This window comes from Urocitellus parryii, chromosome 7, assembly GCF_045843805.1.
Source record: "Urocitellus parryii isolate mUroPar1 chromosome 7, mUroPar1.hap1, whole genome shotgun sequence".
Classification (NCBI taxonomy): Eukaryota; Metazoa; Chordata; class Mammalia; order Rodentia; family Sciuridae; genus Urocitellus; species Urocitellus parryii.
In genome coordinates, this window is record NC_135537.1 from 30,955,903 (window position 1) to 30,982,842 (window position 26,940).

General features: G+C 38.1%; 1 protein-coding gene across 1 annotated transcript; it reads left to right on the forward strand.

Moving 5' to 3' along the window:
- Positions 1-19,583: 19,583 nt before the first annotated feature.
- Abra (actin binding Rho activating protein) lies at positions 19,584-26,675 on the forward strand. Its single transcript, XM_026384549.2, has 2 exons — positions 19,584-20,336; positions 26,071-26,675. Exons 1-2 carry the CDS (start codon positions 19,669-19,671, stop codon positions 26,546-26,548), a joined length of 1,146 nt encoding a protein of 381 aa, XP_026240334.1. The 5' UTR covers positions 19,584-19,668; the 3' UTR covers positions 26,549-26,675.
- Positions 26,676-26,940: the final 265 nt, after the last annotated feature.

The window sequence follows — 26,940 nt, forward strand, 5'->3', positions numbered from 1 at the left end:
TATTCCCAAGTCAACTTTAGAGCAGGTTAAAAATATACTCTGTAGTAGTGATATTGCCACAGACAAAAAAGTAATTGATGATGTTGACCACTTAGGATTAGAGTATGTTATAAATCCAGGGACTCCTAATACAAAAATATAAATATTTATACATGAGACATGACTTGTAAATATCCGAACTGGCATCTTAAATTGATTAATTAAAAAGAAAAATATGCTCCAAGTCCATCACATCAGCATGAATATCTGATACAGTTTTCACAAGTCACACTCCTCCTCAGCAGGCTAAGGTGAGAACAGCACATTTGCATTAACACAAAAAACAAACCTTTAGATGCTAAAGGAATGAAAAGTAATACATACTGAGAAGGATAAAGCCTTTTCTTCACCTCATCCTTTAGTGGGGTTAGAAAATAATTCTGAGGAAGAAGAGTTTGTGGAAATTCAGTTGCACATAGCAGAGGATGATTTATGAAAGTTCATTTTTAGAATAAACCCATGTGTGGTTCATTTGCCAGGAACCAAACATATGAGTGTCTTTGGTGGACTGGAACAAAAATCACTCCTGAATACATATATATAACAAAGAGCAATGTAGCAGTGGACTAGTAAAAATACAGGTACCCCAAAAGAGCATTTTGGTTAAATATTTCTGAACAGAATTCTAAATACAATATACAAGTCCACTCTCATAAGCAGGTAACACAGGTATTGGCAAAGAATGACAGGGATATACTCAGAAAGTGCCTGAGATTGTGTGGCCTGTGTAGAAGCTGAAAAGAATTGGGTGTCAGAGGAAAGGATGAAATTCATCACCTATTCTAATTTTATTGTTATGACATAATTTTATGTCATGATGCTACCCTAAAGCACAGAGAGCTGTTACTGCTTCCAATTTGTTCAAACTTGGCAGCAATGTGGAGTAATCAGAAATAACATTTTAGAAGTCCCAGGACAAAGTTTCTGTCAAAGAGAGGGGGAAAAAAATGGATGATCCATTAATTGGTAAATCAGGAGGAGCAGACACAGAAAAAGAAGCATGAGCTGAAATTTATGCTGAGAAACGTCCACTCTATACATTCTGCACTCTGCCCATCTTGCCACCTAGCAAATAGCTTAAGGTGTTGTAAGAGCCTGGGCCTGAATCAAAATGCTGGATCTCTACCCCATGGGTGCCATCAGTGTCCACCATGATGTGGACAAATAATTTTCCCCACATTCCAAGTATCATCCGTAAAATGAAGATAATGGTACATGTTTTTCTACTTTGGATTGTAACCAATAGATGTTTACAGACATTATTTTTAGGTAAATAAACAGATACAGGAAGCAGTTTAGGCAAGCAGCCCTTGCCTGCATTTTCCCTGAGGCAAATTCAATAGACATACTTGAGATTCTTGCCCTGGAAGCTCATATACATGAGCTGATCTTTATTCATTTAATCCAAGCTGCTTCAGTGTTCAGCTTTTTCACTGCTGTGACCAAAAGGACCTGATCAGAACAATTGTAGAGGAGGAAAGGTTTATTTGAGGGCTCATGTTTCAGAGAAACCTTCCATAGAAGGCCAGATCCATTCCTCAGGGATCAAGGTAAGGCTGAACATCAGGCCAGGAGAGCGTGGCAAAGGGAAATAGCTCACATGACCAGCAGGAAGCAGAGAGAGCTTCACTGGCCAGATACAAATATATACCCCAAAGCCATGTCCACAATTCCCACCTCAAGCCATACCCTACCACTTCAGTTACTACTCCATCAATCCCATCAGGGTTTAATCCGTTGATTGGGCTAAGAGTCTCAAAACCCAATCATAAAAGTTTGGACTAAAATATTTTACTAGAGAAACCTTTTCCATTTAAAGAAAAGAAAAGAAAAAAAAAAAAAGCAAAGGCTAAACCTTCCTTGGTTTTTGAACAGAGTAAATATTCTTTTTGAAGAAAAGGCTTACAGAGACTTAAAACATCTTAACTAACTACAAATAACTCCTCCCCAGACTATATGCTGTAATGGAGGGCGGGAGGTAGGGAGGGGGTCATTCTCACCAAAAGAAAAAAGAATGTCTAATGCAAGTTTCTTTTTCAGTCATCTCTCCCAGACAGGAAGCTGTTATCTACCTTCTCTTTTTGCAAGTGCTGCTCAGACCCTTACAGCTTAAATTTAGCTCTCAGGCGGCCTCTCCTGTCTCCCTGTGGGCTACAAGTGGTGTTAAATGACAGACATATGTTAAACAAAGATACCTCCCCACAGCTTTCTTTGACTCTAAGTAAGCTCCAATCTCTATTAAAAGAAAAAAAAAAAATCAGAAGATAAGCCTGTCAGAGGACTCTGAAATTAACATAATTCAGACCTTTTGCCAGTGTCCTAAATCTTGAAAGAGTGAATTTCCAATTCTGTCAGAGGGCTGCAACTTTCAAGGTAAAGCTGGTGTTCTGAGGCTGGAGACAGACTCCAGGGCTTACTTAGCCCTGAGAACATGAAGGCAGAAGAACCAAGATGAATGTCTTCATAAACGGCTACATACTTACAAAGCTGGAGGCCTTCTGATCTCTATACTCTAGATGATGACCACAATGACAGCGTCTCTTTGCAAATTTACTGAAATGTTCTACTAGCTTTGTCTTCCTTACGACAGTGCAGCCAAATGTGTATTTGCCGTTCCCACTAATATGGCATCATGTAAAAATGTGGATGTGTAACCTATGTGATTCTGCAATCTGTATTTGGGGTAAAAATGGGAGTTCATAACCCACTTGAATCTAATGTATGAAATACGATATGTCAAGAGCTTTGTAATGTTTTGAACAACCAATAAAAAAAAAAAAAAGAAGAAGCAGCAGAGGGAAGTTAAGTAACTGCCCAAGGTCACACGGCTAGCTAGAGGCAAGGCCTAATTTGACCCAAAGCCAATCTACATGATACAAAGAAGAGGTACAATAGGATGCCAAAAGAAAGTAAAAGGACACCTTGCAAGGAGTGAGTTGAATGTGGCCTTCCAAAAAGATGTGTCCACACCCTAAGTTCTGTGACTGACCTGATCTGGACAAAAGGTTCTTTACAGACATAAATAAGAGCGGGGCTGGGGATGTGGCTTAAGTGGTAGGGTGCTCGCCTGGCATGCGTGCGGCCCGGGTTCGATCCTCAGCACCACATACAAACAAAGATGTTGTGATAACTAAAAATAAAACAAACAAAGATGTTGCCGATAACTAAAAAATAAAATATTAAAAATTCTCTCTCTCTCTCCCCCTCCCTCTCACTCTCTCTTTAAAAAAAAAAAAAAAAAAAAAAAAAAAAAGACATAAATAAGTGAAAGGTCTTGAGATGGATGATATTATTCTGGATAATCTGAATAGGCCCTAAGTCAAATGAACAGTATCCTTATAAAAGAAAGATGTAGAGAGATTTGACTCAGACAGAAACAAAAACACAGACACTTAAATGAGGAAATGGCCACTCAAAGACAGAGGCAAAGATGGAAGAGAGGCTGACACAAGCCAAGGAGTCCCCAAAAGTTGGGGCAGGCAAGGGTGGGTTCTCCCCAATTAGCCTCAGAGGAAGCATGGCCCTAGTGACCCCTTGATTTCAGCCCGCCAGTATCCAGAAGTGTGAGAGAATCATTTTGTTTTAAGTCACCAAATTTGTGGTCATTTCTTTTAGCAAGCCTAAGAAAACGAATACCAGAGACTCAGAAGAAAAGAAATCTTCAGTTGGACTCCTGGAGTCCCCTTTAATTATTATGAACACCTGCCTCCCTGATTAACTATCAGCCCCAAGAGGCATGGATGGCTGTGCCTGCATCTTTGTATCTCTGTCATACTTTTTTTTTAAGTATTATATTTGGATTTATTAGAAGAAAATTAATTTATCTCATAAATAAAATGTCCATAATCAGAATCAAAATATAATATGATATAAAACTGAGTAGAATTCTCAAATACTATTAGATTTAGGTAGGAAACTATAAAGATCTCATCTAAGTGTAGCTTCGTGAATGTTTGTTGAATTGAACCATAGAAATAGCTGGAAGTCTAGGAATAGAGACTGTAGAGATTGCAGGCCTGGAATCATCTGAGAACTTGCAGAGTTGGGATATGGCAAGTCAAATCCTTGCAAAAGGGTACAGGCCAAGGTGAAAACAATCCTGTGACCATTCTGCAGGATAGGGAAGGCGGCTGGGACATTCAGAGCAACCAAATGCTTTCAGTTCTCATCTCATCAAAACATCGTCACGTAAATGGAGACTGATTCCTATAAATTCCCAAAGAGGAGAAATGGGAATAAATCTGAGACCCTACTACCATTCACTCTTTTGTTGTTTTATTTTTATGTTTGAACAAATTTATTATAAAATTTTGCAAAAGTAGGCAGTGAAGTCTTGCTTTTTCCACCACTTATTAATATGCTGAGTAAATGTTTATTATCTATTATGTGCATTGTTCTTGATGTTTGGGATCCATCAGTGAATAAAATGGGCAAAAGCAAAAAAGACCTTCCCCTTCACTATGCAGAAGAGTAGCAGTTAGCCTCATTGACAAGGGAGGACTTGAGTAAAGACTTAAAGAAGTGACACAGATCAGCCAAGGAGATATTCTCCACATTTAGATTTTTTCCAAATCCTCCTAGGGTATCTTTATGGATGAAGCCACATATACAAACACATATTCCTATTTTCCATTTTTTTAAATGCAAAATACAAAATGTTGTATGGATCATGCTTTCTTCATTTAGTATATCATGAAGCTTTTTATCAGGTAACTGTCAGAAATTTACCTTTTTAATCTATTTCTATACTACTGCATGGAATCTCTATTTGGGTGGCTGGGCAGTGGTTTATTTAACCTCGTCCCTATGAGAGAATTTAGTTTGTCTTTAATCCTGTGCTATTTGGAAAAATGTTGTAATGCATAACATTGTACAAATATCATTTGAATCCCTTGGATAATTTCCCAGAAGAGGAATTTCTAGGCTGTATGGATAAGTAATTTTGACAAATATCGCCAAATGGCTTTTCATTAGGGTTTTACTGATGTATACCTCCCAACAACAGTGAATGAGTACTTGTTTTCCCACAGGTTGCCAATAGAGGATGAGATCGAACAAAAATTTGGGGGCATTTTGGCCACTGAGGTTGGAAGAAACATGATAATCTCACATAATTTTTAATTTTCACTTGTTTTATGATGAATAATGCTGAACATTTTCCATGTGTTTGTCATTTATATTTCTTTTCCCATGAACTCTTTAATGTATTTTTGCCCAATTTTCCACTGGGAAGTTGACCTTTCTCTCATCAGTGTCTATGCACTTTTTATATATTAGGGAGATTATTCTGTTTTATGATGTGCAAATATTTTTTTCCCGGGTGGTTGTCTTTTGACTTTGATTATAGTTTTATCTTCCATGTAGATTTTAAAAATATGGACAGTAACATTTACCAAATGTTTTAATGGCTTCTGGATTTTGAGTTATATTTTAAACGATTATCCCATCCTACATTTAAAAAGGAGTTTTCTTATGTTCTCCTAGTATGATTATGGCTTTTATATTTCATGTTTAAATAAATTGGTAGTATTTAGAATGTATTCTGGTATATAGTATAAAACATGAATCTCACTTTTATCCCCCATGACTCTCTAGCATTTCCACTATCATTTAAAAATGTATTTACTTTTTAAACTAATATATAAAAACATAGAAATTTTACACATTAAATAGGGCATCATGTAATGTTTTAATTCATCTCTATTTATTTCATAATGTTTAAATCAAGGTGAATATATCTCTGCAACTATTTATCATTTCCTACTGGTGAAAACTTTTAAAAAATCCTTTCTTCTACTGGTTTAAAACATATAGTGCATTATGGTTATTTATAGTCACCTTACTGTGCAATAACACACCAGAACTTCTTGTTCTAAACTGTAACATAGTACCCACTGAGCAGCCTCTTCCCATCCCTTCTCACCCCAGCACCCCACTTTCCCCAACCTCTAGTCATCTCCATTCTACTCTCAGCTTCCATTAGTCCATGTCCATTTTTAAAATAAGTCTATTTTCCCCTGCTGATTTGAGATGACCCACCATCATGTACTAAATTATTGTATATTGTTGGTTTACTTTTAAACAAACATTGATCTGTTCCTCAATTCATATGTGAACATAGTTCTATTTAATAATTAAAGTTTCTTATTTTTCAATGTCTCCCTGGCTGTTATTGGTTGTTTAATTTTTCATATGATCTTTAAAATCAATTTGTCTCATTCTAAGGTAAGAAAACAATTGATTTTGTTGTTGTTGTTGGAATAGAGTTAAATCTACCATAGACAGAAATGATATTTCAATGATGTAACATCCTCCTAGTCAATATTAGGGTTTTATCTTTTTGTTGTTGTTGTTCAATGATATTTAGTGTCTTTCAGGAATACTTGAAGTATTCTTCATTCAGTTTTTATATGTGTATCGGTAAACTTATTCATAGATATTTTATCTGCATTGCAGCTATTATAAATGGTGAATTTCTTCCATGTTATCTTCTAACTGATTTTGTCAAATATGTGAGTGCAAATATATGCATATTAATGCTTACCTCACCATTGTTGTTAAAATTTTTAACAATAATGGTTATTGTTAAAATTTTTCAGTTGATTCTCATGTTTTCCAAGTATCCAGTCATATTCTTTGAAATAATAGTAGACTCTTCCACTTCCTATTTTTCTGCCTCTAATTTCTTTTCTCTAGCGTATTTTTTTCTTTCAATAGGTGTCTTTCCATCTCTCCATAAATTCTTGTCTGGTTTGTACTCTACCTTCTTTCATAGAGGTGATGTTTCTTAGTCTTTTAATTCATGGCTAAAGTTTCACATTTTTCATCCATTTTGTGACAACTTTTTTTTTTCTAGTAAAGTGAACATTTTCCACATGTTTTTCTTAGAGTATTTGGGTTGAGATTGTACTTTTTAAAAATAAGTATCCATCATTGAGTGAGTTAGATTTTTCTAGACTAGTTACATGGGGAAAGTTTGTGTGGGGATGGAACAGGGAACAGGGTGTCTTCCAGGTGTCACAATTACCTATGAAACCTAGATTGGCTGTTTCCTGCTACTGTGGCACATCCATTAAATTCTGTAGGACCCTACTGCCTCTGCACCTTCAAACCCACTGCTTTTCAAAGTTGAAGCCCCTGAGGACTGTATTGCCAGTCCCACCATCAGATATCTTCACTCCCTGTAGCAAACAAAACCTCTAGTGTTTTCACTAGAGGGTGGACTTGTTCCTTTTTAAAATTGTGATTTTGCAAAAATCTATACCCCTATCATTTCCAAGACTTCTTGGGACCCCTTTTAACTTCCTTCTAGATGGGTTCTAACTAAGCTCAGTGTTTTAGTCAATTTTTTTTCCCTGCGTGACTAAAGGATGTGACCAGAACAACTTTAGAGAAGGAAAAGTGTATTTGAGGGCTCACATTTTCAGAAGTCTTAGTCCATAAGAGGCTGGCTCCATTCCTTAGGCTCCAGCTGAGGCTTGAGCCATGGCTAGAGAGTGTGGCAGAGGGAAGCAGCTCACATCAGGAAGCCCAGAGAGTTTACTTTCCAGATGCAAATATACAAACCAAAGCCACGCCCAAATACCCACCTTCTCCAGCCACACCCCACCACTTCAGTTACCATTCTGTTAATCCCTATCAGGGTTTTAATTCACTAACTGGGTTAAGACTCTCACAACCCAATCATTTTTCCTTTGAACCATCTTGCATTGTCTCACACGTGAGTTTTTGGGGGACACCTCGCATCCAAACCATAACACTCAGCTAGCCTTTAATGGTCATTACATATATGTCTGAGTCTGCAAGTTACAGAAGTCTTATTTTACTAAAGAGAGAATTTGAGAGATTTTTTTAAAAAAAAATTCTTATGATTTTAGAAGAGGGAGAAATCTGCTATAAAAACCTATATTCAATGGCAATCTCAGCAATTTTTTTTTTTTTTTTTTTTTTTTTTGTCAAAATGCAGCCCAGCACTGAAAGGAACATTATGGCACAAAGTTTCAGGAATGGGAATATATAAAACTCTGTAGGGAATGTACATGTCTAAACGTGAACTCTTGAGTGTGGATTCATTATGGTTGCCTTTTTTCTTTTAGCCTTTCCAACATTCTATTTCTGTCATGATTCCCCCTCAACACATATACACATGGACATACATTCATGTGTGTGTGTGTGTGTGTGTGTGTGTGAGAGAGAGAGAGAGAGAGAGAGAGAGAGAGAGAGAGAGAGAAGAGAGAGAGAGAATGAATATGGGAGAGAATATAAAATATGTGTATGGGGGGGAGATGTGGGAAAGAATATGTATAAGAAAATCAAATACTATAGAAATTTAAAATAAGTGAGAACTAAACAATTCTCCGTTGGACTGGGTGATAAAGAGATCTTGGACTTTGATAAAATTGGCTTTTTAGGCAGAAACCAGGATTTTTAATTGAGAAGCAAATGGGAGTGATGAATTATGGAGCATAGACTACTTGTGAAAGTCACTTGGCCAGTAAGTAAAGGAAAGTTTTAAGGGATCAAATTGAAAGTCAGGGCTAAGAAACTCTATATTTAGATCCCTGTAAGAAGCTTATTTAGACAGTGGTGTCACAAGTTGGTGAAGTCCTGTCCTTCAGGGTGGGGGTGGAAAGCAAGGAGAAAGGAAGGACTTTGTGTTAGAGCAATCCTCAGCTACCTTGACTCTGGAGCCAGAGTGTCTCAGCTTGATCCTGTGTAACTCTCATTGGTTCCGAAACTGTGCATGCCGGGCTTTGTCATCCTAAATGATGCCCTAATCTATGTAACAGCCCAGACCCTCCTCCTGAAATCCAGTCCCTGACTACTGGATAACTTCACATGGATTTCCTGCAGGCACAAAATATAATTGAATATTTTGTCCATCGCCAAGCTAGTCCCCTTCCTGACACCTGTATTTCCTTTCTCGACGAATAAAACCATCATCAATCTAGAAACCCAAGCCACAAAATCCATGTTCATCATGACCAAATTATATATATTCCACCAAATTACACCTGTAGAATTGATGCCCCTCTCCTCCTTTATTGTCTCCATCATGGAGTAGGTTACATCATCTCTTACCTGGACAGTGGCTACTGTTCCTTAATTAGTCTCTCAGCCTCTACTCTTGCCTACATGCTATCTTTGGACCCTCCTTGTTTTAGTCAGCTTTTTTGCTGCTATGACCAAAAGATCTGACAAGCAGAATTTTAGAAGAGGAAATGTTTATTTGGGGCTCACAGTTTCAGAGATCTCATTCCTTAGATGGCCAACTTCATTACTCTGGGCCTGAGGTGAGGCAAAACATCATGGTGGACGTGAGTGGTGGAGAAAGCAGCTTAGGACATGGTCAACAGGAAGCAGAGAGAGAGAGAGACAGCTTCCCTCACAACAGACAGAAATCATCCCTCCTCTGGCGATCTACCCCCTCTAGCCACGCCCTACCTGCCTAAAGTTACCACCCAGTTAAGCACTACCACTGGATTAATGCATGGATTAAGACTCTCAGAGCCCAATCATTTCTCCTCTGATCTCTCTTGCATTGATGTACACATGAGGTTTAGGGTGTTAGAAATAATGAGGTCCCACATGAAATCAAGCATGTGCTCAAAAGTGGGTGGGCAAGGCAAACTTTTACTTCTACCAGAAGGATGTGCTACCTGGCTAGCAAACATGCCTAGGCAGGCAATCTGCCAGCCAATTTATATCCCTAAGGTAGTGCTGCACTTTGTACTGATTGGAGGACTCAGGGGTACATCCTACGCAATTGGCTAATTTTAAAGTCAGGGTGGGCAAAGAGGAAGGACTATTATTAAAACAGCTACAATTGGATCCCATCAAAGCTGAATACTATATTTTGAAAATTGACCACCAGATTTTCTATTTATCAGAGGAATCACCTCATATCTAAACCATAATAATCCTTCACACCATCAACAAGGTGAATTTATTAAAATACAATTCTGATCCTGCCAATTTAAAATGTAGTTTAAAACCCTACAATGCATGATAAAAATCTACATTTTTTTAACCAAGGAAACAGTGTTCTTCAACAATCCCATCTTACTTATTTACCCGTCCAGCCTCAAACTGTACAGTACATACTTTCTCCATCTCCACTGTAGAAAGTTAAATTAAAGAAGGTACTCTACACTCTACTCTAGAAAAGTAAGCCCTTCTCCTAACAGAACCTCCTTTGTTGAGAAAAGAATTCTAGCAAGTCTTTTTAATATGCAGAGGCAATGGCACCTGCTTTGGTGGGGATCAAGGAGGATAAGACAAAGGGAGACAGGAAGTCCTGATCCTGAGGCAGGTACAAACCTGAGATCTGTGTGACTGAAACTGTAAGGTGAATAACAGGAGAGGGAGTCAGGAAACTAACGAGGGAACAGAACTGCAGGGTTTGACTGACCTTTGTGAAGATATTTTTTGTTTTATACCCTAAGTGAGATGAAAACCACAGAAGGGTTTTAAATAAAGTGATGTGGTCTGTGTGTTTACAGGATGTGGCTAAAGTTGAAAACAGGTTATGAGGGCAACAGTTTGGAAGGGGGGGGGCTCTGATCCATTAAGAAGACTGATCAGATGGGTGGGGTTTCAGATGATTCATGGTGGTGAAGATGGTAAGAATTAATCAAATTCTGGATACATTTCAAGGTAGATCCAATATGATATGGCTGTGAATTGGATGTGTAGGATATGTGTGGAGAAGAAGGATTCAAGTTTTGCTTCAAATTCTTTGGCTTGAGTAACTGGCAGGACAAAGTTGATTTTAAGATAAAAGGAAGAATACTCTGAAAAGCTCAAATTAGAAAGAAAATTGAGAATTCAGTTTTGCTCTCATTCAGGTAGAACTAGCCATTTGACAGCTATCCAACAGAGACACATACAAAGTTCTTGAATATGCATGTATGAAGTATGTGGGAGAGGTCAGACTGGAGATACTTGTTTGGGAATCCTCATCACAGAGATGGCATTAAAGACAGATCTCCAAGAAAGAAGTGTTGGTTGAGTAATGAGAACTCAGGTTGAGCCCTGAGGCATACTCCAGTGTTATTTCGAGTAGAGCAGATAGTAATAAAGGAGGCAGAGGAGCATCCAGTGGTGCAGGAGGAACCCCAAGAGAATGCTTTGTCCCAGAAGCCAAGTGAAGAAAGCATTCAAATGGAAATGAGTACTCTGATATAGCAAATGCTGCTGATGGAATAAGGAAATTTAGGATTCATGGTTGATCATTAGATTCAGTAATGTGGAGATTACTAGTGATGGAATAAGAGAAATTTTAGTGAGCTGTGAAGGTAAAACCTGTTCATTTTTGGTTCAAGAAACACCCAATCCCTCTAAAAAGTTATGCTCTTGAAGAGCAGGAGAGAGGATCAGAGTGGGTATGAGGTTAAGAAAGTATTTTTTAAATACAGAACAAATGCCAGTGTGCTTCCATGATGGGAATGAGATAGAGAAGCAGAAACTGTGGTGAAGGAAAGAAGAAAGACCTATCAGAGCAGTGTCCTGACAGGAATGAGGGATGCCCAACTGGTTGGGCTGGTCTTCACTGAAGCACTAATAGCAAAGGCCAAGTTTACGGACCCAGATGCAGGAAAATGGGTGGACTTAAGGGTAGGTGTTCTGGGATGCTCTAGTGCCTAAGTGAAGTGGACAGCAAGCTGGGAATGAGGGAGTTGGGAAGAAGCATTGGAAATCTAGAGGAAACTAGTGGCCCAGGATTGTGGAAGAATGAAGGAACAAGGGAAACATAGTAAATACCTGAGCAACAACTAAGGTTGCTGATCAAAATTTCAAAGTGAGACTGGCAAATCCCCTTGTGTTTCTCCAGTCTCACAGCTGTGAGGGATGCAGGGAGGAGACGGCGCCAGGCTGGGTATGCTCTGCTATGCAACTCAAGGAGCAAGAAACGAGGCATGATGCTGAAATGGGTGCTGCTGTTCTAGGTGTTTTCAAGAATTATGAGATACACCTCTAAATTAATGCAGCGTGGAATTAATTGGGCCCAGTCTGAATCAAGTTAGTGTTACCTAACATAGTAAAAACTGAGCAACTGCGACTGAAAGAAAAGTATGCATGAGTCATAATTTCAAGGCCAATTTCTAAGGCACCATTTTTTTTCAGATTGAATTAGTTATAATGAGAAATGATTATATGTTTGTTTCCTGAATTAACTTAATATAGTTTAATAGAGAATGGGATTTTTATGACATCTGTTCTCTGAAATTTTCTTTGGGCAATGATAATGTATGTAAATTATTATTGTCTATATTATAAAATTTTATATTGTATTATTCATACTGAGGTTTAATATATTCTCTATGAGTCCGGTCATTTACTCAGAAGTTAGTATCATTATCCTCATTGGTGGCATAAACAACAAAATTATTAGCCTCTATGTGGTGCTCAGGTACAGCATATTAAGCACTAGGTTAATTTCTTCACAGATATCATCTCATATAAACCTGACAGTAAAAGGAGTTGAGAAGGAGGTTAATATTATTGCCATCTTCAGACAAGGCAACTGAGTATCACAAAAGTTAAATAACTCCTCCCAGGGTACCCAACTTTTTTTTTTTTTGAACCAGGGATTGAACTCAGGGGAGTTGACCACCAAGCCACATCCCCAAGCCCTATTTTGTATTTTATTTAGAGACAAAGTCTCAGTTGCTTAGTGCCTTGCTTTTGCTGAGGCTGACTTTGAACTCATGATCCTCCTGCCTCAGGCTTCCAAGCTGCTGGGATTACAGGCGTGCCCGACAGTGCCCAGGTAGGGTACCCAACTTCTAAATGAAGATCCAAGAATACAAAAAAAAAATATGTCTAACTCCAAATTGAGCTATTGATGACTATATTCTTCAAACATTGCTGTTGAGTATCTGCTACACTGACTGCACTGTAGCAGCTCCAACCATGGTGGTTCTTGATTCCACTGGTACATTAAGTAAAGTGGGTGCCAGGATCCTACCCGAGACCTGCTTCCAGAGTCAGCACTTTACCCATGTGATGTTTTGAAAGTGCCACAGGTGATCCGAACATGGTTTAAGAACCTAATGGAATCCCCAGTGATTGGGAACCACAGAGATCTATATTCCAGGAGGTTCCAGGAAAGAGTTTGTGCATAACATTTGGGTTTTCACTACCAAGTAACGGAAACCTCATCTGACCCCATGCACTCAGGCTAAGAGAAACCTTTTAAACACAGTCTTAAATGCCACAGTATAAATTACCTTAAAATAAAACACTATAAATAAGCTTTGCTTTATAGCCTCTGCTCCCTACAGGTGACCCTGCTTGACCCTCTTACTGAAGACTCACCCTAGCCCTGCTCTGGTATCGATCCTGTTCTTGGTTAGACAGAATCTAAGGAGTTTTAATTTGCTAACTCCTGTGACTCAGCATTAAGATATTGTGACCACATCTCAAGGGTTCTCATGTACCAATCCAGGTGCGAAGTGTGTAACCTGTGTTAACTCATTTACTCCTAACACAGGCCCTATGAGGTAGGTGCTCTGATAATACTCATTTTATGGGTTCCGATAAAAAACTGAACCTTGAAGAAGTTAAATGGCACAGGGCACCCTGCTGACCAGCAGAGCTGGATTTCAACTAGCTCTGCTGACCATGTAGTACAGGCTTCTGATGGCTCTCCTTACTGGACATCTCCACATGCCTTCCCCAGAGTTTCCTTTACGCATAATATAAAAACTTTCCCTTTTCATCAGTTTCTCTCCTTCCACAGCTGTCTACAATCTGATGTCACCTCCTCACACTTGTCAATTAACTCTGAAACCTCTAGATCATTGTTTTGTTTTGAATTTGAGGTGCTTCCCCAAAAAGCTCATGTAAGGCAACATAGATAGCAATGTTCAGAGGTGAAATGATGAGTTTATGAGAGCAGTAACCTGATCAGTGGATTAATCCACATGATGGATTAATCATTTAAATGGATTTTTGAGTAGTAACTGAAGGGGGGAAGTGTGGGGCATGTGGGGAAGGAGTAAGTCACTGAGAGCTTGGCCTTGGGAAAATGACATACTGTCATTGACATATGTCAATGACATATGTCAATGACATACGTCAATGACATACTAGCTCCCTCTTTCTGTTGGTTCCTCCCACCCTCTCTCCCTCTCTTTCTGATGCCCATGAGTTGAGTTTCCTCTATCATGCCTTTCCTCCATGATATCTTGCCTTACTCTGGCCCAGAGCAATGGAGTTGGCCAGTCATGAACTAAGCCTCTGAAACCATGAGCCCAAAATAAACTTTTCCTCCTCTAAGCTGTTGTCACTATTTTTGCCACGGCAATGAAAAGCTGACTACCCCAGTTGTACCTCACTTCCCTCTGCCCTGTCAACTAGTCAGTCCCTGTGTCCTTTTCATGTTATCCTCAGTGGTTTTCAGACCTATCTTCTTTAATGGTCAATTGATTCTTTCCAAGATATATTATTAGTCCCTGCAAACTGTCTTCCTACCCTAGTCTTATCTTTTCCAAATTACAAACTTCATTTTTCTGGCTCTCGACTGAACACGTAGCAACATAAATTGATATCACCTTAAGGCTTAAGGTTATTCAGTGATCCCCCCCTTCCACACACAGACACATGATAAAACACTCCTTAGCAACGTTTTCTTCACAAATTAGCTTGAACTTTTTTTAAAGGCAGCTCTTACTACTCCATAGCCAATTGTCCTTACCCCATAAACCTTGTATATTCTCCAGAAGTCATAAACTGTAAGCATCATGCCAAATCCAATCCAAAGACATGCTGCATGGTGTTGGCTCACCCAGGACTAGTTATGTGCTTCTGTGTGTGTATGTGTGTGTGTGTGCATGTGCATATGTATGTCATTATATATGAATTGGGAGATTTCATGTTAAATTTCAGATCTCTTAACTTTCTGAAGTATTAGCTCACCAGATGCCCACAACCCTCACCACCTGAGGTTGTGGCCCCAACACAACTCACCTCAGACTTTTAAGTGACCTGCCTGACCTCAAAGGCATCTGAGTTATGAATGCTACTGTGAGTCATGAGAAAGGCTCTTAGTGTACCATGGAATCTTGAAGCCTTTGTAAGTTTTTATTTTTGTCTCTTTAATATGATGGTGCTGGGAAGACTAAATTTCTGCATACAAAATAATGAAATTGGATCCTTATCTCATACTATATACAAAAATCAAGCCAAAATAGGTAAAGGACCTAAGTGTAAGATCTGAAACCATTAAAACTCCTAGAAGAAAACATAGGGGGAAACCTGAGCATTGGCCTCAGCAAGGATATAAAATAAATTTCTAAATATAATCAAATTGAGACATTTTGTTTCTCATGTATTAATGTTGATTAAACATGTAATGTACTATGTACTATTAAGGATTATTGTGGTTGTACGTTATTTTATGGGGTCGAGAATTAATGTACAATATACATAGGAGCTATCGTGTTTATAGCTGAATAATCAATAGTCACATAGAAATCAAAATTGGGGGAACTGGTAGAGTGTTGATGCAGGGAGTAGTTTAAGTTAGTAATATCAGCTTTGGGAATTGAAGGTGGAATTTGTTATTTCTTCCCTGAAAATTGCTCTCAGAAGATTTAAGGCTTCATTTTGGTTTACAAGACCAAGGTAATATTTATATTATTAGAGCTCTTCTTTTAAGGAATTTGTTTTCAATGAAACTGACAGTTGGTAAACTAGTAGAATAATAGTGAGGTAGAGGATAGATACTAGTTGACCAAAAATAATAAATGGGTACTCTACTGGTTTAACTCTAATTCAAGTAAGTGTGACGAGTTTGGCAGCTAGGATTCAGAATAAACATTGGCTCAGGGGTTAGACTATCATAGTTTGTTGTTTGGATACATGGAGAAGGGGAAATTGTTAGGGGAAATTTTTTTTAACTAAAAATATTAAACTAAAAAAGCATCTGTGCAGCAAAATTAACAACAAAATGAAAAGGCATCCTGTGGACTGGGGAAAGTATTTGCAAACCACATATTTGAGGAGTTAATATCCAAAGTTTATAAAGAACACTTACAACTAAAAATCAGAAGAAGAACTAACCTGCCTTAAAAATAAATAAAGGACTCAAATGGACCTTTATTTAAGGAAGATATAAAAATTACCAATAAGGATATGAAAATGTTCAACATCACTAATCACCTAAGAAATGCAAAGTAAGAGCTGGGATCATGGATCAGTGGTAGAGCACTTGCTTAGCATGTGTGAGGCACTGGGTTCTATTCCCAGCACCACATATAAATAAATTAAATAAAAAAGTACATCAACAACTAATAAAAATATTTAAAAAGAGAGAAATACAAAGTAAAACCACTATTATCACCTTGTACCTGTTAGGATCATTATTAAGAAAGACAAGAAATAAATGTTACTGAGTGTATAGAGAAAAGGAAACCTTTGTACACTGTTGGTAGGAATGTATATTGGTATAGCCATTATGGAAAATATCATGGAATTCCTAAGGAAATTAAAAATGGAACGAACCAAGTGACCTAGCATTCATTCTTGTGGGTATATACCAAAAGGTATATACCTTTTGTCCATCCCATAAAGTAACTGCACTCCTGTATTTACTGCAGCATTATCCATAATAGCCAAGATTTGGAAACAACATGAACATCCACCCATGGAGAAATGAGTGAATGTATAAAGCAACAAAAAAGGTACACACACACACACACACACACACACACACACAAGAGAATAGTAAACTTAAAAAGACTGAGATCCAGCCATTTGACACAACACAGACAGACCTACAGGACAACTATGCTAACAAGTCAGACAAAGAAAGAAAAATATTTTATATTCAGACTTAGATGTGGAGAGAAAGAGGAAGAAGAGGAGAAAATAAAATAGTGGTTATCAGAAGCAGAGTTGGGGAGGAAATGGGGAGAATTAGTTCAAAAACTACAAAGTAGGAGGTAAGTGAGATTAACAGGTCTAGAGGACTATAGTTTTTTTTTTTTTTTAATCATACTGGGGATTTTTATTAAGTAGATTTTAGCTCCTCTTGAGGAAGAAAAAAAAAGTTATGTGAGATGATAGATGTTACTTTGCTTCACTATTATAACCATTTTACTGTCTATGTATCCCACGACATCATGTTGTAAACATTAAATAAACATTTATTTTTAGTAAGAGAAACAGCAGCTATGAGCAAATGTAGTTTTCTCAAGTCTCTAAGAAGCTCACCCAGCTAGGTCTGAAGGTTGGCTGTATTTGATTTCTCAGTATCCTTGAAAGAGACAATATGGAGCTCTCTTTCTTTCAAGTGCTATTCATATGATTGAATGATAACTAATTTTGTTTTTCAAAATACTTTCACACTTCTGATGCATTTCACACTTCACTAATCAGGCATGCATCTTCACCAACAATTTCAGATCTTAAGGCTTCATAGGAAACTCCCATTGTAAAGCTCTCATTACATCTTCTTGGAGATTTTGCTTCAGGTTCTTTTATACCACATAAAAGTAGAAGAACATAGAACTCCTAAGAGTCTGGATCTAGACTGACTGAGAATGAGAGCAAAACATTTTACAGTAATAAAAAATGCATGACAGGTAGCATACAGACCTTGTTTTAGGGAAGGAATGTCCAAAGTAGAATGAGGAGCAAAGAATTTTACATTCTCTTCTATACAAGTGTGAATGAAGAACCCCAGTTGCCATGGAGTCTGAATCTCAGAAGGAATGATCAGCATCTTTTAGAAGCTTCTTTGTTTTTTTTTTTTCCACCAAAACCATCTGCTGACAATCCCAAACCCCAGGCAGCTGACTGTAATGCCTATTAATATGTGAAAGACTGTTAACATTTTGCCATCTCCACTTCTTTTCCCTTAATCAGGACTGAACCTGTAGCAGGTGTGTGCAGGGAAGCAGAAACCTGCCCTGGAAGGTGTAAATTAGCCCCATCTTTGGCTAAGCTTGAGGGAATCTCAGAGGTAGCTCATTCTTTCCCAAGGGCTTCCAGTGGGAAGAAGGAAATCTGTCAAGAACCAAATAGTCTTTGGTGAATCTATATTCCAGGATGAAATGCCAGAAATTTCAGACTCAGATTGAAATGTTTGTTTGCAAAAGTTTTCTTTTCTGGCGATCCAATTCTCTCTTAATTAATTAAGAAGGATTCTGTCTGGACATTGTTGGCTCTTAGCAAAAATTATCTGATGTTGCTGAAGTCTGAACACATCTGACAGATTTCTAGACAGAGTATTAAATCATTTCCCGAATTGTTTTAATCCTAGGACATAAATAACTGACATGATAAGAAACTAACATCAACTTTCTCCCCCAAAATAGACATGTTTCACCATCAGAAGTAATTAACTTTTATACTTATTACAATACTTTCAGATAGCTGTTTAGTTAGGAGGTGAACTGCATGTCAAGATCAGTGAAAAGTATATAGTTTAAGGCCTATAGAACTCTTGAAGTTTAAAAACATCCCTTACTTGTCTTTAAGAAATTATTCAGTGCTGAGCCCTGTGCATTTTTATCTGGTTTAATATATTGCCTGGATGGTTCTTTTCTATACAAGTAACCAATCTTTCCAATCCTTTTAAAAATATTATAAATATTATAAAAATATTATAAATATTTATAAAAATATTCAGTCTCTGTTCTGAGGACTGAGAGAAATAATTTGCCTACAAAAACCTAAAGGCTTGCTAACAAAGTTTGTGTTATTCAAAATAAAATAGGAAGGGTATGTGTACTTCTGATAATATTAATTTATTTTGTTTTTAAATATTCTCTTTAAACAAATTATTTGCAAATATTTATTCTAGTAATAATTTCTAAACTGCGACATGTGTGCAGGTCTTTTAATTCTTGAGATGATTAGACTGAAATTGTGATTGTCTTATGTATTAATATACTTTGAGTAAAACCCCAAATTAGAAAATAATCGGTCTTTAACTGTGTAGACCTTGGTTTCCCTGTTATCTGGGATTCAATTTTCTTATTTAGAAAGTAAAAGTTGGATCAGTTGATCTTCTAAGGTCTCTTTCTAAAGGAGTTGAAAGAAAAAGAAAAATGCAACTTAGCATCCTGGATAACAGAATGAAAAAACAGGGTTGAACTAGATGGATCTGGGTTTGAATCTCAGATATTATTAGCAGTGGGAACTTAGATTTCATTTTACTCAACTATAAAATGGGACTGGATAACAGCTGTATTGAGGGCTGCTGAGGTGTACATGAGAACAAGCTTGTAATGTTCCCGGCACAATTTGTGCACATACTGTATGCGCTTATAAATGGTAGGATCATATTTTAAGGTCAAGGAAAACATAAAGTTGAGCACATGATTTGATCTAGTAATTTCTGCTCTGGCACCCAGAGAAGAAAGGGAGTGAACACTGTCCTTTTCCAGCAGAGATTTCCCTCTGCTGTGATGAAACCAGAGCTGTCAGGGTTTAAAAAAAGAACACCATCAGGGCAAAGGCACCACATCTTGGCAAGAAATGCTTCGCATAGTTTCCACCATCACCACGTTCTCCTTCCCACTGCACACCCTGCTTCTATTTAAATCCCAGGCCCTTCGCTGGACCACACTCATTTCAGCCAGTACACAGGCTCCCAGCACAGAAGAGACAGGTAGCATGGCACCAGGAGAAAAGGAAAGGGCTGAGGGCCCAGCCAAGAGTGCCCTCCGGAAGGTACGCACAGCCACCCTGGTCATCAACTTGGCCCGAGGTTGGCAGCAGTGGGCGAATGAGAACAGTACCAGGCAGGCCCAGGAGCCTGCAGGCTGGCTTCCTGGAGGAACCCAGGACCCACCCCAAGCTCCTAAACCAGCAATAGGCCCTATCCCCCACCAGAAAGCTCAGGGTGCCCCAAAGTCTCCATCCCCAAAGCCAGAGGGACGTGGAGATGGACAGAGCTCAGAGGAAGCCACGGAGGTCTCCCATATCAAAAGGAAAGAGGTGACTAAAACAGTTGTCAGCAAAGCTTATGAGAGAGGAGGAGACATGAGCTCCCTTAGCCACAGGTACGAGAATGACAGTGGCGTGCCTGAACCCGGACAGCCAGAGGATGACATCGACAGGAGGCTCCACAGACACGACTCCCCGACACGGAGGAGAAAATGCGCCAACCTGGTGTCTGAACTGACCAAAGGCTGGAAAGTGATGGAACAGGAAGAGCCCAAGTGGAAGAGTGACAGCATAGACACAGAGGACAGCGGCTACGGAGGGGAGACAGAGGAAAGGCCCGAGCAGGATGCAGAGCAGGAGGCTGTTGTCAGGATCAAACGCCCCATGCCCTCCCAGTAAGTGAATGTCTCCTACCATTGTACCAGGATCTCTAATGATCAGGCATCATCTCCAGGAATCCAGAAAGCCAGGGAAGCACTACTAGAGTTAGTAAGAATCTGGAAGACTGGGCGGGTAGTGAGTACTATAGGGAAGGCGTGTCACTGGGCTGAAAGGACAGTGCCAACCTCAGACATGGACATTTGGGTCCATGCACTACTCTCCTCTCAACTGAAAGTGGGAAGTAGCATCAGGATCCTTTTCTGTGTTCCTGAAATCAGGCATGCATATGGCACTTTCTCAGGGAGAAATAAAGAAGTGCTGAGTAAGAGACAATTAGATTTGACTCATGGTTTCTTGGACATGTTGAGTTTCTGTGTTCTCATTTAAAAAAAATAGATGTGATAATTCATATTTTATTGAGTTATTTTTATATTAACTATGAAAAACAATGGATTCAGGGGAGCTCTTTAGTAAGTTGTACCCATTATATTGCAGGAGCTCAGACTTGGTGATCCCAACCCTTTGAGGTGCTAGGAGTCTGACTCTCTGTGGTGTTTTGGTTTTGGTTTTGGTGCAAGGGAGGGTAGTAAACTTCCTTCTTCCCTTCTTCAGTTCCTTTCCCCAGTCTCAGAGTACACAGGGTACCAGAAGGAGACCTTCAACAGCAGCTCTTAAGGCCAAAGGTAATCCTAGCTGTGCTTGGCAATTTCAGCAGAAGTCCAATGGTTTTTTTTTTTTTTTTTTTTTTGCCTGAGGAGACTCTCCAATATTACTTGAGAACTGAAAGTGCCATTATTATATCTGTATTAAAGGGCATATTTTTCTATTTTTCATTGTAGGTACTACCCTCTCTCCATAAGTGACAACAGAGCAAAAATTATGTTATGGTTGCTTAAGTAGAAAGAGTTCTTGGTGGTAATGATGTTCCATGGAGTGGTTTTGCTAACTACGATTTTACTATGAAAATTATTTGTATTTTATGCCTTATTCTAAAAAGAGACTTTTGATTATATATGACTTGTTCTAGTTCCTTTAGCAAAAGAAATCGGGTCCTCTCTCATAAAGGTGTACAAGTAAAGCACCAATCACCCATACTTTCTTCCCAGTTGGTTTGGTAAAAGCAGCAGATGTTGTGTATGAGGTGCCATTTTATAGATAAATAAATAGATATACAGAAATGTCAAGAAATATCCAAGTCACAAGACTAGATAATTAGAGAGTTAGAAAGGTTGATCCAGAGCTTGTATTCTTAACCACTATGCTAGACTTACTCTCCCAGTAGAGATCAGTATCAACTTCATCAATGGAATCCTAGTAACTCCAAAAGTATAGGGCGTTTGTACAACCAGGTAGAAGGACTTCAGAAGTAGAGGCAAAAGTATGACCTCCTACTGCCTGCCCTCAGTTCTAGAGCAGGGAGGGAACTCTTCCCTTGGGACTCTGGGCCAGTTACCAATTTGCAAAGAGAATCACAGCTTAGGTCTCAAAACTGTTGATAAGAGAACAGAGAAAAGAACATGGATGATCAGAAACAATCATATTGTCTTTTGGATGCCGTCATTTTGTTTCTGATAAAGGGGACCCTATTTATGGTCATGCCCCCTTAATCAAATTAGCAACACTTCTTCCAGGGAAGCTAACTCATACACAGAGGAACAAACTCTCCCCAGCACTTCTCTGCAAGGACGGAAAGTGTGGCAGATGTTCTTTACTTGACTCACAGGGAAGGGCGCCTTGGCACTAGGAGAAATACTTCCTTTAGTATCTGTGGGGAGGGTCACCTTCACACACTTCCCAGACAGACCAGAAAACTCACCTGTAGGCTCCCATGACATTTCAAGGCTGGGATGCTGTTGAAGGGCATCTGCCAGAGAATGTTTTCCATGCCAGTCCACTTGGGTAGGCTTGAAATATACCTTTTAGATATTGTTAGTTGTAGGAGCATACTTCTTTTGTATTTTATGTTACTCCATTACATATTTAATAATTTACCCATATAACTATTACTCCAAAATGACAAAATTAGGGTAAAATGCATTTCCATATTCTCACCATACTGCAACAAGGCCCCTTCACGTTAGCAGCACTGAACTGATGTCATGTTTACCATTGACAGATACAAAATTCTTTGCAAAATTATTTTCAGTGAATGAAGCTAGATTTCCAAGAGAGATGGAATTCTGGTAGAATTAGTTACTTTTAAAAAATGCAGAACGGCCATTATTTATTTGTTTTCATAACAGAGATTGAATTTAGGAGTATGCTTAACCAATGAGCCACATCCCCTTTTAATTTTGACACAGGGTCTCACTAAATTGCTCAGGGTCTCTCTAACTTGCTGAGGCTGACTTTGAACTTGACAGCCTCCTGCCTCAGCCTCCCAAGCTTCTGGGATTATAGGCATGAACCACCACATCCAGCAGAATTTTTTTAATTAGTTACAAGAAAATTTGTTTACTGATAATAAAGAAACTGAGGAAGTGGATGTGGATTCAATATTGATCTCCTAAAATAGATGACAATACTAGTCTTTGAATGGTTCTTTGCTTTCTTTTAATTTATTAGATTGACTTTCTAAAGCTCCATGTAAACTATTTTTCATATTTTTCACCTGAAAATAAAAAAATAGGATAATTTGGCATTCATTGTTAAATTCATTGACCAAGAAAATATTCAGGGTATGAGGCTTCCTAATGCCCAGAGGCTGGGGTAGTAGCTCAGTGGTACAGCATGTGGAAGACTCTAGGATCCATCTCTAGCATTGAAGGAAAAAAAAATCCTAATTTAAACCTCATATATTCAAACTTTTTAAAAATTAGAAATATAAAAGAATAATTTTATAGATTGAGAAAATTACCCATTAAGATAGATTTCCTCCTAATTTTTAAAATAGCCTTATTTTCTAATTATTAGTTGTAGGATCAAACTCCTTTTGTTTCCTTTTCCTTCTATTATTGGAAATAACAATTCGACAATGTAGCAAGGTTGAGAAAGTGTTTCTTTTAAAAAATAAATGTATTTCTTCTATTTAGATTTATTACCATGTCAACTCCAACTCTTATAACCAGTGACATTTAGTTTCAACACTCAGGAAATCTAAATTTCTAATTAAAATCAGAAGAACACTACATCAAAGAATCAGAGGCCTGTATGACATAAACAAATTACCTCTGGAGGGCAATTTCTTTAAATTTAATTTCTTTACATTTTGTAATTTCTTTAAATTTATTTTCTCATCATTTTCTGAATTTCTTTTCTTGGAAATTTCTTTCAGCTACAAAATCAATATAATACTAGTGAGAGAGAATTTTAAGAAAAAGAAAAAAGTTATCTGTATACCAACATAAATAATTTCATTTGTGCATATGCTACTGAATTCTTTACCCTGGTGTATACATTTTAGAGTGGCAATTGTGTCATTCACTGAAATTTGTATTAGATTATTTTCATGAGGGTCTTTTAGTGGTTTTCTTTCTTTTTCTTTCTTTTCTGTTTGTTTCATTATTGAATATCCAGAAGATACCTAAAGCAGTGCCCAAGTAGCTATTCTAATAATTATAATAAAGAACAGAAGGATTGTCACAATGCCCTGATGCTCTATAAATGTAGGCTGTATTCCTTTTATACGATAGGACCAAACTACAGTTGGTGCTCAGGAGACACAGTATGAGTCAATGGATTCCACTATTAACTTTCTTCTGAGATATTTCAGGTCTTTTTTCATGCCCTAAAATGAAGTAGGCTTGAGATTTGGGTTTTGCCAAGATGGCTTTGTGCTGGTTACGAAGTCTATGCCTGCCATTGATCACTGTGGCTCCAAGGGGACAAGGGGCTTGCTCTCCTTTAATAAGGAGACCAAGCTCTCTGCATGCTGTGGGCATCTGAACAGGGACAGTTGATAGTGTGGCAGGTGATCGTGAGGACCAGCCAGACTGACAGAAATCCATTCTGCTCCAATGTGGTGTAGCTTCTAGCACTTTTTCACATGTAAAGGATTTTATAAAATTGTATTAATGCATATAATTTTTATATGCTGCTTTTTCCCAATTCTGGCACACTTTTCTCCATATGGCTCATGCAATGAAGCACCAATTCTATTCTACTGTGATAATGCAAGATGTAGCTGGAATAGGGCTTTTGAAACACAAGGCATGAGAATTAATGAAAGGTCGCCATCTAGTGGATGTCATTCCCCTTTTGAAAGCGATGTTAATTCCTCCCTTACTGCATCTGTTTGATTCCTGCACCTGGCTGGACTCTTTACCCCATTTCCAAAGGAGCAAAAAGGCCATTGTCTTCTTGGTACCACAAAAATAAATGACAGAGTCTTCATAAATATCTCAAGACCATCTTGGCCAAACCCAAATCTCATATCATAATTGAGGCTGAAGCTTCCTGCCAGGGAAGAGACTTGAAAATCCTCAGAAGAAAATTAATAATGTGATTCAGTAACTCATATTTTTCCTCCTGAACTCCTCCTGAGCAGATTTTATGAAATAAGTTTGAATAGCAAGGGACATCCAAGTGTGATCTGTATCTGGTTTTGAATAGCAAGTTGTAAGAGTTCAGATAGCTCAGGCATGCCATTCACACAAATAATTTCAGCACTACTTTCCAATTGCAATGCATCAGGGCATGAGCTGGGGGAGAAGGAAATGTGGATCACCTGTGAGGTCGACAGGTACAAATCTCTATTTTACTAGTGCATGCAAAAAGACCTGGAGAAAGTGTCAGGGAAGTCTTACAACTCATTTATTAGACTGTACCTGCTCATTGAATGGCATCATTATAGGTAGAAAGAACAACTGCATCTTCAGTCTTGTGCTTGGATCCTGTCTCCACAACTCATTCAGGCAGTATTTCCTATTAGTTATATATAGGCTCTGCCACCAGCTCAACTGTGGTTCAAATTCTGGTTCTACGACTTAATATTTCTGTTACTTTAAGAAGTGAATGTCTCTAGACTGTTTCCTTATCTGTGAAGTGGGAACAGTGGTATTTATCTGATAGAATGGTTGTGAAAAAAATTAATAAAAAGTATTTAGAAGAATGCTAGTATAGTGTATATTGTTGCTAGCCAGTGTTTTGATTGTACAACCTATACTTAAAGTTTGTAAATATCATGTATATATGTTCTCATTAAAAATCCAAATATGAAAATCTATTCATAACTGGATATTGCAATGTATGTGTGGGTAGTATAAAGATTATCTTTGGAAAATAATTGATTTAGAGATCCTATACATAGATTCTCCAGTATAATTTGTTTCTACTTCTGAAATGTTACTAACATGTGACAATAAAATTTGCATTAATTTTATATGATGGTTGCTTCTTGAAATAGCACTTCATATCATAGTAGTTTTAAATATACTATTATTTATACCAAAAATAATCTAGAGCACACATCAAAATAATAATGATAGTGGGGGTGTACCTTTTGTTTTGCAGTTCTAATTTTTTGTGGTATATTTATATGTCTTTTATAATGAAAAAACTATAAAGACTCACATTAAGATGCATATGCATGGGAAAACAAATGGAAAGCAACACTTGAGTGCTAAATTATCAGTATATATTTTTTAAAGACATTTTTAGTTTTAGATGGACACAATACATTTATTTACTTATTTAAAGTACTGAGGTTTAAACCCAGTGCCTTATGTGCTAGGCAAACGTTCTACCATTAAGCTACAACTCCAGCCCAAATTATCAGTACCTTCATTCTTCATCCTCTCTCTCCTTCAGGGCAAACAGATTTACAGAGCAACTCAACTGCAAGGCCCATCGGAAATACAGCCAGGTGGACAATTTGAAAGGGAGATGGCAACAGTGGGCTGATGAACACGTACAATCCCAGAAGCTCAACCCTTTCAGTGAAGAATTTGACTACGAGCTAGCCATGTCCACTCGCCTGCACAAAGGAGATGAGGGCTATGGCCGTCCCAAAGAGGGAACCAAAACTGCTGAAAGGGCCAAGCGAGCCGAGGAGCATATCTACAGAGAAATTATGGAGCTGTGCTTCGTCATCCGCACAATGGCTCGCCACAGACATGATGGCAAGATTCAGGTTACTTTTGGAGAACTCTTTGACAGATATGTTCGTATTTCAGATAAAGTAGTGGGCATTCTCATGCGTGCCAGGAAACACGGACTGGTGCACTTTGAAGGAGAGATGTTATGGCAAGGTCGGGATGACCATGTTGTGATCACTCTACTTGAGTGAGCCTTCAAGAATAAAAATCAAACTTGACCCTCTCCTGTCTTACTACAAAATGCTAATGCACTAAATATTAAAACACAAACTGCTCTGTAATAAGTCTGTAAATATTAAAACATTTTTACATAAATGACTTTTGGGCTCTACTTCTGTGAAGAAGCTTGAAGCTTTTGAGAAAGCACACAAAGCATCTTAGAAAGCATGTAGAGAATGTTATTAATATACTACTATTATTAACATTTGAAATTCCACATCTTTTAAAAAAATTTTAGTTGTAGGTGGACACAATACCTATTTTTTTAAATGTGGTGCTGAGAATAGAACCCAGTGCCCCATACATGCTGGGCAAGTGCTTCAATTCTGAGCCACAACCCCAGCCCCTCTATCTTTTAAGGCAA

What these genes read in the sequence shown, in the direction of transcription:
- Abra (XM_026384549.2), top strand. Translation starts at nt 19,669, where the DNA reads ATGGCACCAGGAGAAAAGGAAAGGGCTGAGGGCCCAGCCAAGAGTGCC. An exon ending in AAACGCCCCATGCCCTCCCA is followed by an intron (nt 20,337 to 26,070) that starts GTAAGTGAATGT and finishes TCTCTCCTTCAG; the next exon opens with GGCAAACAGATTTACAGAGC.